Source organism: Tachyglossus aculeatus, chromosome 21, assembly GCF_015852505.1.
Source record: "Tachyglossus aculeatus isolate mTacAcu1 chromosome 21, mTacAcu1.pri, whole genome shotgun sequence".
Lineage (NCBI taxonomy): Eukaryota > Metazoa > Chordata > Mammalia > Monotremata > Tachyglossidae > Tachyglossus > Tachyglossus aculeatus.
The window spans coordinates 16222580-16236653 of NC_052086.1; the positions used below are offsets into that span (position 1 = coordinate 16222580).

Genomic DNA, 14074 nt, shown 5'->3' on the forward strand with positions numbered 1-14074 from the left:
TCCCCCTTCTAGACTGTGAGCCCGTTGTTGGGTAGGGATTGTCTCTATCCAAACTGTACTTTCCAAGCACTTAGTATAGTGCTCTGCACACAGTAAGTGCTCAATACATACGACTGAATGAATGAATGAGACTAGGGTTGTAAAGTTGAAACTGAAGTGTTGTAGAGTTGAAACAGGGTGCAAAGTTTGACTCAAGGGTGTCCCTTGTCTTAACTTGAACACCTGAAGTCCAAGGTTACCAGTTTGTGATCAGAAAGACTCCAGTGGGGTGGATTTCCTCGGAAAAGAAGAAAAAAATGCCTGCAATTCACCCAGAAGCCTACATGACTGAGGAGGATCCCTGAGATCTTCCCCATCCGACCCAGAAGTACTTGCCTGCACTGGTCGGTTGCCCAGGAAGTTCAGGTCCATGTTCTCTCCAAACAGGTAACCCTCAGGATGTGGCGTATCAAACTTCTCACCTCCCATGAAAAAATGTGTTGCAAAGTAGTTTCCTGAAAGGAGAAAAAAATAACTGTTATTATTATGATGATATCTGCTAAACACTATGTGCCAACCACTGTTCTAAGAACTGGAGAAGATAATAGGTCACCAGGTTGGGCCCAGCCCCTGTCCCGCATGGGGCTCACAGTGAGGGAGTATGACTTACTGTCCATTTGAGACCTGAGGAAACTGATGCTCAGAGAAGTGACTTGCCCACAGTCACGCAGCAGACAAATGAAGGAGCCAGGATTAGAACCCAGGTCCTCAGACTCCCAGGCCTGTGTTCTTCCCACTAGGCCATCCTGCTTCTCAAGCTCTGGTTACTTGGGACACCAAAGCAGGATGGGACCATTTTAGGGATGGAAAGGGCTGAGGCCTAGGGGAACTGAATCTTTAGCAAGACCTCGAATTTACCAAGTCAGAACCACATTTCTGCCCCAACTTTCAGAACAGTTTCTCCCACAGATGTCCTAAGAAATTTCCCCAATTTTTCTCTGATTGTTTCTCCTCTGGGCCTGGAAAAGGGAAAAACAGATTGGGCCACTCACCCTAAGGCTTAATAATAATAATCAAAATAATAATAATAATGGTATTTGTTAAGTGCTTACTATGTGCCAGGCACTGCTCTAAGCACTAGGTTAGATGCAAGGTAATCAGATGGGGCTTGCGGTCTCAATCCCCACTTTCCAGATGAGGTAACTGAGGCCCAGAGAAGTGAAGTAACTACCCCTAGGTCACACAGCAAACAAATGGCAGAGCCAGGATTAGAACCCATGACCCTCTGACTCCTAGGCTCATGCTCCATCCACTACATTCATTCATTCATTCAATCGTATTTATTGAGTGCTTACTGTGTGCAGAGCACTGTACTAAGTAGAGAAGCACAGTAGAGAAGTAGAGAAGCAGCGTGACTCAGTGGAAAGAGCATGGGCTTTGGAGTCAGAGGTCATGGGTTCTAATCCCGGCTCCGCCACTTGTCAGCTGTGTGACTTCGGGCAAGTCACTTAACTTCTCTGTGCCTCAGTTCCCTCATCTGTAAAATGGGGATTAAGACTGTGAGCCCCACATGGGACGACCTGATCACCCTGTAACCTCCCCGGAGCTTAGAACAGTGCTTTGCACACAGTAAGCGCTTAATAAATGCCATCATTATTATTACTAAGCGCCACTACACCAGGGACCCACACAGTTGGACTGATGAAAGGAACAAATTAAAGCGGGGGCAGGGACACTCAGAAAACAAAAAGCGAAAAGAACTGCTTTTAAGAAAAATGATCTGAACAACAGAAAACATGAACCCATCTTCCATTCACTGCTTTCCATTTGGAATTTATCTAGCAGCACCTGATTCACATGGACCTCAAAATAGTTCACATAAAACCCCTGTCTCCTCCTATCTATTAAAAAAAAATTATGTGATGCAAGAAGAGGAAAACAGCAATCGCGGCCTTGATTGACCAATCCCAGAAAGAGGAGGCCCAGCTGGGACAGAGGGAGTCATCAATGAGGAGGTTGAAGGATTCAGTCATGCAGGGAGAGCAGTTCTGGGACACATGAGGGGGTAACAGAAGCAGAGTGGCCGAGTGGATAGGGTATGGGTGGGCCTAGGAGTCAGAAGCAGCGTGATTCAGTGGAAAGAGCCCGGGCTTTGCAGTCAGAGGTCATGGGTTCAAATCCCAACTCCACCAACTGTCAGCTGTGTGACTTTGGGCAAGTCACTTCACTTCTCTGGGCCTCAGTTCCCTCATCTGTAAAATGGGGATTAAAACTGCAAGCCCCCCCGGGGGACAACCTGATCACCTTGTAGCCTCCCCAGCGCTTGGAACTTTGCACATAGTAAGCACTTAACAAATACCATTATTATTATTATTCTAATCCCAGCTCTGCAACTTGTCTGCTGTGTGACCTTAATTTCTCTGTGACTCAGTTCCCTCAGACAGGGAGCCCTACGTGGGACAGGAAATGTGTAACCCAAATTGCCTGCATCTACCCCAGCACTTAAATACTATGAAAAAAAAGGAAAGTGGGGGGCTGATTGTGTCATGGGAGTGGGGTGCAGGGGCTGTCTAACTTCCACATCTGCTGCTAACTCTCACTTTACACACACACACACACACACACACACACACACACACACGAGGCCACACCTGAGCTAAACGAGAGGGACGGGCAGGAGGTGGGTGTTTCAGGAACATAATGTCTAATTCGAGCCATGAAGAGTGTGAACAGTTAGTGTCCTTTCCTTGTTTTCCATTTTGAAAGTCCGCTCACCATTAGATGCTGAGACTAAGAAAAGGAAAGAGACCTCGACTTCTTTGAGCTCCTCTCTGTTACACTCGGAACAAAAGATTTTCCTGACCGGTTCCCGTTTTTTTTCCCCTCTAACCTTTCTCTCGGCTCTTCTGGAAATCTGGCCTTTTTAACCTTGGCAGATCATGCTGTAATAAAGTCAACCTTTATATTGTTGAGCCAGGCCATCAAGCCCTTCTTCTTCAAAAAAAAAAAAAAAAACAACAAAAACCAAAACCCACGGTTCAAAAACCCTGGGAGCATTGCATCTGGCTTCCTTTTCCACTCTGACTCTTCCACATGCAATATAGGGCTGCTCTGGCAACATCATCCTGGCTTCATCATTTCCAAAGTTTCTTGGAGCTCTTCCTTGGGGAAGAAGTGTGAGAGAGGCAAGGAAGACAAAGAGAGAAAGCGAGAAAGAGAAAGAGAAAAAGCAAAAAGTGTGTGTTGGGGCAGAGAGAAAATGAACCAGAGGAAAAGAGAGAGAAGGAGTGAAATAAAGCGGAGAGAAAATTGAGTAAAGTAAGGAGAGGAGAGAAAGGACAGAAAGATCGTAAGCATGGCCTAGTGGATAGAACACAGGCCTGGAAGTTAAAAGAACCTGGGTTCTAATTCCAGCTCTGCCACTTGTCTGTTGCGTGATCGTGGGCAAGTCACTTCACTTCTCTGGGCCTCAGTTACCTCAACTGGAAAATGGGGAAGGAGACTATGAGCCCTAGGTGGGATAGGGACTGCATCCAACCTGATTAGCTTGCATCTACCCCAGCACTTAGTGCAGTGCCTGGCACACAGTAAGTGCTTAATATCATAAAAAAAATTAAGGAAAGAGGAAGGTGTAGAGAGGAGGGAGAGAGAGAGAGAGAGAGGGAGTATGTGTCCCATGGGAGAGGCTCTTTGGCTGTGTTTGCAGGAGGTCAGCCGATTCACAGTTTGGCTGTATTACACCATTCTGCTGACAGTGTGCTTTCCCCCAAGGAGGAAGGGCAAACCCAAATTAGGATGGAATTTAGCTTTTTATTTAGGCCAAGAAGGATGCTGTCTTGCTGCAGAGAATCAAATGTGCCCTAAGAGTAAGCCACACACACACACACACACACATCTACACTTCCCTGGGAAAGTTTTGTCACGGCAGTGGTTGTTTAGTGAATGAGAGACACTGAGAGAGACAAGCGTCTTACGACCAGCGCGATTGTCGGGGAGGTTTGGCTTTGGCTCGGCCAATCAAACCCCCGGTTTCCACTTACCTACTGGGGTCCTTCAACATGACATAATTTTGGCTTTCACACCATTTCCAGGGGTCTAAAACAGCTCATTCCTTAGATGCTGATAAACTACTGCTGGACCACCCCTCACACAGGGTGAAAATAATAATCATTTTGGTATTTGTTAAGCGCTTACTATGTGCCAAGCACTGTTCTAAGCACTGGGGGAGGTACAAGGTAATCAGGTTGTCCCACATGGGGCTCACAGTCTTTATTCCCATTTTACAGATGACGGAACTGAGGCACAGAGAAGATAAGTAACTTGCCCAAAGTCACACAGCTGGCAAGTGACGGAGTCGGAATTAGCACTCACGACCTCGGACTCCCAAGCCCGGGCTCTTTCCACTGAGCCATGCGGAAAAGCAGGCATCATACATACACAATCTTTCTTGGCAAGAAAGGAAGACCAAAGTGATATACTATTGTGTGCAGAGCACCGTACGAATCACTTGGAAGGATATGATAAAATTAAACAGAGTTGGTAGACAAATTCTCGAAAAATGAGAGAGAGGCGACAGAGAGAATGCCTGCAATGTAAGCTCATTATGGGCAGGGAACATTGAGAAGCAGCGTGGCTCGGTGGAAAGAGCATGGCCTTGGGAGTCAGAGGGTGTGGGTTCTAATCCCGACTCCGCCACTTCTCAGCTGTGTGACTTTGGGCAAGTCACTTCACTTCTCTGTGCCTCAGTTGCCTCATTTGGAAAATGGGGATTAAGACTGTAAGCCCCACGTGGGACAACCTAATTACCTTGTACCTCCCCCAGCGCTTAGAACAGTGCTTGGCACATAGTAAGCGCTTAAAAAATACCAAAATTATTACTATTATGTCTACCAACTCTTCTGTAGAGTACTCTCCCTAGAGCTTAGCACAGTGCTCTGAACACAGTAAATGTTCAGTAACTACCATTGATTGATTACAGTGCTCTGCAAACATTGAGCATTCAATAAATACAATGAGACAGCCAGAGCCAGAAGACAGAAGCAGGTGAGTGAGAGAATGACAAGAGAGATAGGGGAGACAGAAGAGAGGATGATGATGATGGTATTTGTTAAGCGCTTACTATGTGCAAAGCACTGTTCTAAGCGCTGGGGGAGATACAAGGTGATCAGGTTGTCCCACGTGGGGCTCACAGTCTTAATCCCCATTTTACAGATGAGGGAACTGAGGCACAGAGAAGTTAAGTGACTTGCCCAAAGTCACACAGCTGACAAGTGGCGGAGGCGGGATTAGAACCCACGACCTCTGACTCCCAACCCCGGGCTCTTTCCACTGAGCCACGCAAGGAGGAGAGGGAGAGGAGAGAGCTGAGGATCCTCCTCAGCTCAAAATCACCAACAATATTCCCTTATCCCCTTCAGGGAACAAAGACACACAAGTAACTGACAATTAGAAGAAGACCGAATGATGCATGAAATGAGGCTGTGCTGTCAGATAAATCGCTGTGGTCCGAAAGAAACTCCCTGTTGGCATCACGTGTCCGTTCTCTAGCAGCCGGGCACACGGAGCAGACCCTGTGCCAGGGTCATGGTCTCCGGAGCCGGGCCGGAGCCAGGAATTCCAGGTCAGAGCTTCACCTCACACAGGAAACTCCGCCACCACCATTCATTCAATCGTATTTACTGAGCGCTTACTGTGTGCAGAGCACTGTACTAAGCACTTAGCACTGTACTAACTCCACTAAACACCTCCAGCCACTACCAGTTTCACCACCCACAACTAATCCCCACCGACTTCACCAACCACCATCAACTCCAGCACATTTCCAGATATCTACAAACAGCAGATTGAAAGACACAGTGTGCTAGAGTATAATAATAATATTAATGATGGTATTTGTTAAGTGCTCACTATGTGTCAAGCACTGTGGTAGATACAGGGTAATCAGGTTGTCCCACATGGGGCTCACAGTTCTAATCCCCATTTTACAGATGAGGTCACTGAGGCACAGAGAAGTTAAGTGACTTGCCCAAAGTCACACAGCTGATAAGTGGCAGACCGGGGATTAGAACCCACGACCTCTGATTCCCAAGCCCGTGCTCTTTCCACTAAGCCATGCTGCCTCTGAAGAGGCCAGATGAACAAACTAAGGCACCATGGCCTAAAAGCTCTGGGCTGGAGGTCAGGAATCTTTGGTTCAGCTCCCAGTACCGCAAAAGTACAGCCTGTAATTTCCCTGAGTCTCACTTTCTCCATCTGTTTGAAGAGAAGAACATGACTTCCTTGCTTACATCACAGGAAGGCTATTTTTAATATTTTTTTAAACTGAAGACAAAAGAAGTATCTGAAAAAGCATCATGAAGCTCTTTACAGGAAAGCTATTATAGGAAACTAAGGGATTACTCACAACCACCTGTAGCACTTCAGGACACAATGTCACATCATATAACCTATTTATTACTTAAGCACTCACTCACTCATCTATAGAGCCGCCTTTTCTTCTTCCTTCTATCTGTAAATGACTTTTGTGTCACCTCCCCCACCAGACTGAAAACTCCCTGAGGGTCGGCACTGTGCCTGTTTATTCTAGTGTGGCGTTCCAAGGGTTTAGGACGATGCTCTGCGCTCAATAAATACCAATGATGGATTGATTACGATCCTTTTTATGCAAGGAACGGCCTCTCTTATCCTATTCGGTCCTCCATATCCGTCCCTATTGCAGCTCAAGGCTCACTTCCCCAAGTAGCTTTTCTCCACTTGGGTCGAAAAGCAGTGTGCCTCAGTGGAAAGAGAATGGGCCTGGGAATCAGAGGACCAGGCTTCTAACCCCTGGACTGCTGAGTGAACTTGGGAAAGCCACTTAACTTCTCTGTGCCTCCATTTCCTCATCAGAGAAGCCTGTTCTCTGTCCTACTTAGACTGTGGGCCCCACATGAGGCAGGGACTGTAACCTAGCTGATAATCTTGGATTTGGCCCCGTGTGTGGCACAGTGCTTGGCAAACAGTAAATGCTTAAATACCATAATTACTATTAGGTCTTCCCCCTTCCATTTTCTCAAGATGCCAGTAAAATCTGTGACTCCTCTCCAACTCAAACGACAACTGGTATCTAGTACTGCGGAACAGGAGATCAGAAAGGGGCTGCGTAGGCAGGGAGGGGCCGATGGGGAAGAACGGACAGAGTTTTGAGAAAATGACAGTGAGAGTGGCCAAGACGCAGATTTCAGAACTACTGGAGAGGGGTGGGCACCGCAGTGAGCCCCCACCCCGAAAATAATTAGGGCCTTGGATTAGCACAGCCTGGTCTGCAATGGCCAGAGAAACAGTGTGGTCTAGTGGTTTAAATCAATCAATCAATCGTATTTATTGAGCACTTACTGTGTGCAGAGCACTGCACTAAGCGCTTGGGAAGTACAAGTTGGCAACATATAGAGACGGTCCCTACCCAACAGTGGGCTCACAGTCTAGAAAAGCAGTTTAAAGCACGGGCTTGGGAGTCAGAAGGACCTGGGTTCCAATCGTGGCTCTGCCACTTGTCTGCTGTGTGACCCTAGGCAAGTCACTTCACTTCCCTGTGCCTCGGTTACCTCGTCTGTAAAATGGGGATGGATACTGGGAGCCCTAAGTTGGACAAGGGTGCCTCCGACCTGATTAACTTGTACCTATCTCAATGCTTAGCACAGCGCCTGGTACATAGTAAGCACTTAACACCATAGAAATACAGACAATGACGCACGGTGGCCAGGGTAAATTGGCGAGAGATTTAATAGCAATCTCAAGCCATCCACTTTCTTCTCTCCTTCCACAAACTTGGCTGACCTACACAGCGGGTCATCCGCCACAACACAACCACCATAGTGTCCGGGCCCTGGACCCTCCTAACGAGATGTGAGTCATTGACCCAATGTGGTTATAAAATGGGATAAGTACCCTTGAGCGGAGACTAACCTCAGGGGACTTCAATCTGAGATGTGCACATTGATGAACAGGCAAAGTGAAACTAAGAAAACCAGAATAAGCAGCAACTGTAGTAGTGGCAGTAATAACAGTAACAGTACAGAGCCTGAGAAAGCACAACGGACACATAAGACAGACACCCTGCCCGCGATGAGCTTACACTCTGAGGACACAGCCGTAAAATATTTATGATGAATGGGATAATCACAACAAAACTGACTATACAATTCAGTCATTCAGAGAAGCAGCGTGGCTCAGTGGAAAGAGCCCGGGCTTTGGAGTCAGAGGTCATGGGTTCAGATCCTGGAGCCACCACTTGTCAGCTGTATGACTGGGCAAGTCACTTCACTTTTCTGTGCCTCAGTACCCTCATCTGGAAAATGGGGATGAAGACTGTGAGCCCCCCGTGGGACAACCTGATCACCTTGTATCTCCCCCAGTGCTTAGAACAGTGCTTTGCACATAGTAAGCGCTTAATAAATGCCATCATTATTATTCCATCGCATTTACTGAGCGCTTACTGGGTGCAGAGCACTATTACTCTATTTATTTTACTTGTACATATCTATTCTATTTATTTTATTACTATGTTTGGTTTTGTTCTCTGTCTCCCCCTTTTAGACTGTGAGCCCACTGTCGGGTAGGGACTGTGTCTATATGTTGCCAACTTGTACTTCCCAAGCGCTTAGTACAGTGCTCTGCACACAGTAAGCACTCAATAAATACGACTGATTGATTGATTGATACCGAGTGCTTGTGAGAGGACAATACTGGAGTACAAATATTAAACATTAATTAATATTTAGATATTATAGAATACATCTCTTAAGCCAGCCCCATCCTCAGAGGAAGGGGGTGGGGAGAATTAATCTATCCATCAATGGTGTTTATTGGGCACTTAATGGGTGTAAAACATGATGGCAAGACTCGGTGTTCTATTGACTATACTTACCTCTAGATTGCAAGCTCACTGTGGGTAGGGAATGTGTCTGTTTATTGTTATATTGTACTCTCCTGAGCACTGAGTGAGTGCTCAATAAATATGACAATGAATGAATGAAAAGCAGCACAACAAAGAGATTGGGAAGATCAATCACTGAATCCATGATATGTATCGAGCGCTTACTGTGTGCAGAGCATTGCAATTAGCGCTCAGGAGAGAATAATAATAATAATTGTGGTATTTGTTAAGTGCTTACTATGTGCCAGGCACTGTACTAAGCGTGGAGGTGGTTACAAGCAAATCGGGTTGGACACAGTCTCTGTCCCGGATGGGGCTCACAGTCTTAATCACTATTTTACAGGTGAGGGAACTGAGGCACAGAGAAGTAAAGTGACTTGCCCAAGGCCCACGGCAGACAAGTGGCAGGGCCGGGATTAGAACCCATGACCTTCTGACTCGCGGGCTCTATCCACTAAGCGAAGCCATGTTGCTTCTCATATAACAAGAGTTGGTAGACACAATTCCTACCCACAAGGAGCGGTGAGAAGCAGCGTGGCTCGGTGGAAAGAGCCCGGGCTTGGGAGTATATTTGTATATATGTTTGTACATATTTATTACTCTATTTATTTTACTTGTACATATCTATTCTATTCATTTTATTTTGTTAGTATGTTTGGTTTTCTTCTCTGCCTCCCCCTTTTAGACTGTGAGCCCACTGTTGGGTAAGGACTATCTCTCTATGTTGCCAACTTTGACTTCCCAAGCGCTTAGTACAGTGCTCTGCACACAGTAAGTGCTCAATAAATATGACTGATTGACTGATTGTAGTTAAGAGTGGGGGACAAGCATTAAAATAAACAAATAACTGAGAGGGGGAAATGGGAGAGTATAAGGAAATGAACATAAGTGCTATTGGGCTGAGTTAGTGAAGGGGAACAGATCCAAGTACATAGGTGATGTAGCTGGGCCAGCAAATGGAAGAAATGAGCGCTTAGAACAGTGCTTTGCACGTAGTAAGCGCTTAATAAATGCCATAAAAAAAAAAAAATGAGGTCCGAGGCAGGCAAGACCTGTTGGAGAAGGTGTGATTTTAGTCTTCACAAATGGGATGACGTTTCTCGGGAGGATCAAATGAATAGTAATTTTACACCCTTAATGGCTACAATAATTAAGCCCTGTAAATTTGTCACGAACTTTACGAGCATTAACCCTCATAATAAACCAAGAAGGGAGAGTGGTTCAGGAAACGGACCCCCGCGGGGAGCCGAAGGCCCGGCTGCAGATGGATCTGGCTTTCCTTCGGACCATGAAATCGTTCTGGCCGGTAGCCTACTCTCAGTCCCTGATGAAAGGACGGATTGTTCCGCTCACGGCTCATCGCAGTGTACTGGCTTCCATGGAATCCTCACTGTGATGAGACTACGTGCTGCTACAACATTTCGGTTCAGCCAACTACTGAATTTGGAAACCCCTCTTAAGTTTGGTTGTAAGAAAGTTTGACCTGAATTCATTTCAGGAATGACTGAGTAATGAAAATAAGTCCCAGTGACACTAGGTATTTGGGATTGCGGTTTTGAAATAAATGGGAACACAAAAAGAGAAGTGTACAGTGCTCTGCACACAGTAAGCGCTCAATAAATACGAATGAATGAATGAATATGACTGAATGAAGTGGACTTCAGAGAAAATGCCTTCCTTTCTTGAATACAAAAATCAACCAATAAATCAGTGGTATATACTGTTTACTGTGCGCAGAGCATTGTTACACACTTGGGAGAGAACAAGAATTTCAACAATAAACATAATAATTACAATGTTCTGTTTTAATGCTGATAATTACCGGGTGCTAATAGTCTACCCATAAAAATTTCCAGAGAGTCACTCAAAGAGTTTCCGAAACAGTCTTATTCAACCTCAAAACCTGTCTTCATGGGGAGAGGGAGCTGGTAGACCCATTTTGCAGATGGGAAAACTGAGGCAGAGACAGTATACAGACTGGCGTGAAAGCCCACGATGAGTTAAAGGTGAAACCGGGACCCAAGCTCAAATATTCTGCCTTCCCTCTCCACAAATCCCATTCCAGGTGCCGCAGACTTCACACGGAGAATCCGAAAGGTATTCAAGTGAAAATGTCAAGACTGGTGTGGGGGGGATCCCCGATGAAAAATGACTTGCTCCCGCAGACCCCGGCTCCTCTGATCCTCCAGGTCGGCGGCGGATCACATGTCTGCTGTGTGACCTTGGGCAAGTCACTTAACTTCTCTGAGCCTCAGTTACCTCATCTGTAAAATGGGGATTAAGACTGTGAGCCCCATGTGGGACAACTTGATCACCTTGTATCCACCCCCAGCGCTTAGAACAGTGCTCTGCACATAGTAAGCGCTTAACAAATGCCATTAAAAAAAAAAAAAAGGTCAATGGCTGGGTTCCAGGACCTCAACGGTCAGCCCGGAAAGTATGGGCTGCTCACAAAACCTCTCGAAGAAAATCCAACACATTTCCAATAAATTCTAATACAGAATCCTTCACGCATTTACATTCACGGGCCACTTTCCAACTGTGTTAAAACATGAGAAGAAGCGTGGCTTAGTGGCAAGAGCCCGGGCTTGGGAGTTAGAGGTTGTGGGTTCTAATCCCGGCTCTGCCCCTTGTCAGCTGTGTGACTTAGGGCAAGTCACTTCACTTCTCTGTGCCTCAGTTCCCTCATCTGTAAAATGGGGATTAGGACTGTGAGCCCCATGTGGGGCAACCTGATGACCTTGTATCTCCCCCAGCAATTAGAACAGTGCCTGGCACATAGTAAGTGCTTAACAAATGCCATCATTATTATTATTATTATTATTATTATTATGGTCAGTCAGTCAGTCGTATTTACTGAGCACATACTGTAGGCAGACCCTGTACAAAGAACTTGGGAGAATTCAATACAATAGACACATTCCCTGCCCACAACAAGCTCACAGTCTAGAGAGGGAGACAGACATTAAAATAAATAAATAAATTACAGATATGTACATAAGCACTGTGGGCCATTCGGTGCAGGTATCAATTAATGGTATTTATTGAGCGCTTACTATGTGTGGAGCGTTGTACTAAGCACTTGGGAAAGTATAACACAACAGAATTAGCAGACTCATTTCCTGCCCACAACGACCTTCCAGTTTAGTGGGAACTATCCTCCTGAGCAATGATGAACTATGCAGTTTTACTTTCCGCTGGGCACAATCAGTTTGCCGAACGCCCGTGGCCACCGGCCCCAACCTTACCCACCCCTGCCCAAAACTGGATCTATCGGTTTGTTTTGTGCTAAACTGAGCTCCTGCAGTTGCTGCGGGAACCAGTAATTTTGCCACATTGATGTTTTCTGTTTGAAAACATAAGATCAAGCAAGGAAAATGAGTGGAAAAGAACACCTGTATTGCTCTGGCCTTGAAACTAAAGGTTTTCAAAGAATTGGGCTCACCTCTTCCCAGCCCCCGCCCCCCAAAGTGGGTCCCGGGCAGAATAATAATGATAATGGCATTTGTTAAGCGCTTACTATGTGTAAAGCACTGTTCTAAGCACTGGAAGGCATCATAAATTCACAAGGGGGCACCTGGATATGAACCGGGGACCTCTTGATGGAAGCCCGGCCCAGGGGGGAACAGGTCCCCCCAGTTCAGGCCTTACGTTCATCTAAAAAGACCAAAAGACCGACCAACCCTTCCACCACAGCTCTCTGTACCAGAGGCCTCCAAGAAGCCCTTGGGTGGCAGGAAGGGGACATTTCAAAGAACCAAATTCAACCCTTAGCTAAGGCCCAATAACTTTCTTTTTTAACGGTATTTCTTAAGTGCTCACTAGGTACCGGGCACTGTACTAAGTACTGGGGATAGATGTAAGATAATTGGGTTGGACACGAAGAGTGCAGTGCGCAGGCTGGGTTGTAATAAGAGAGTAACGAGGAGAGGTAGGAGAGGTGGCTGATAGCATATATCGCTCCCATTGCTCTGTGCCTCATGGTTATCTTGGATAGGGCACAGGCCTGGGAATCAGAAGGTCATGGGTTCTAATCCTGGCTCTGCCACTTGTCCACTGTGTGACCTTGGGCAAATCACTTCACTTCTCTGGGACTCAGTTACCTCATCTGTAAAAAGGAGATTAAGACTGTGAATCCCATGTGGGACAGGGACTGTGTCCAACCCGATTAGCTTGTATCCGCCCCAGAGATTAGTACGGCACTGGGCACAGATTAAGCACTTAAAAAATACCACAATTATTATTATTATTAAAAATGGGCCTGAACCATACCTGCTTCGTTCTGAAATCAAATAACCATCCTGAGAATAATGATGGTATTTATTAAGCACTTACTATGTGCAGAGCACTGTTCTAAGCACTGGGGAGGTTACAAGGTGATCAATCAGGTTGTCCCATGGGGGGGCTCACAGTCTTCATCCCCATTTTACAGATGAGGTAACTGAGGCCCAGAGAACAGCATCACTCCTGCAAAGGGCAGGCACCACCTTAAAGCACTCAACAGGTGCAGCGTGGCTCAGTGGAAAGAGCACGGGCTTGGGAGTCAGAGGTCATGGGTTCAAATCCCACTCCGCCAGTTGTCAGCTGTGTGACTTTGGGCAAGTCACAACTTCTCTGGGCCTCAGTTACCTCATCTGTAAAATGGGGATTAAGACTGTGAGCCCCCGTGGGACAGCCTGATCACCTTGTAACCTCCCCAGCGCTTAGAACAGTGCTTTGCACATGGTAAGCGCCTAGTAAATGCCATCATTATTATTATTATTACTATTATTATTATTATTAAAGCACATTCAGTTCAGCCACAATGCCTGCTTTCACTATGCCTTTTGGCTAAAACGTCGTAAGGGAATCAGGGAACGTTTGTTCGTAAACACTAATGGTTTGGATCCAACATGGCCCAGTGGCAGGGATTGCTCCTGTCAATAATAATAATAAGAAGAAGAAGAAGAAGAAATAATTGTGGCATTTGTTAAGCATTTACTATGACCTACGCACTGTTCTAAGCGCTGGGGTAGACACAAGGTAACTGGGTTGGACACAGTCCCTGTCCCACACAGGGCTCACGGTCTCAATCCCCATTTTACAGATGAGGTAACTGAGGCACTGATAAATGAAGTGGCTTGCCCAAGGTCACACAGCAGACAAGTGGCAGAGCTAGGATTAGAACCCAGGTCCTTCTGA

The 14074-nt window shown here is 46.1% G+C and overlaps 1 protein-coding gene across 3 annotated transcripts in view; it reads right to left on the bottom strand.

Moving 5' to 3' along the window:
* The window catches only part of MGRN1 (mahogunin ring finger 1), a 147043-nt gene that overhangs the window by 111766 nt on the left and 21203 nt on the right, over positions 1-14074 (bottom strand). For all 3 annotated transcript variants that reach the window (XM_038762548.1, XM_038762546.1, XM_038762549.1), the window contains exon 2: positions 376-494. In XM_038762548.1, coding sequence (XP_038618476.1) covers positions 376-494 — 119 coding nt within the window. The remainder of the gene's footprint in view (positions 1-375; positions 495-14074) is intronic.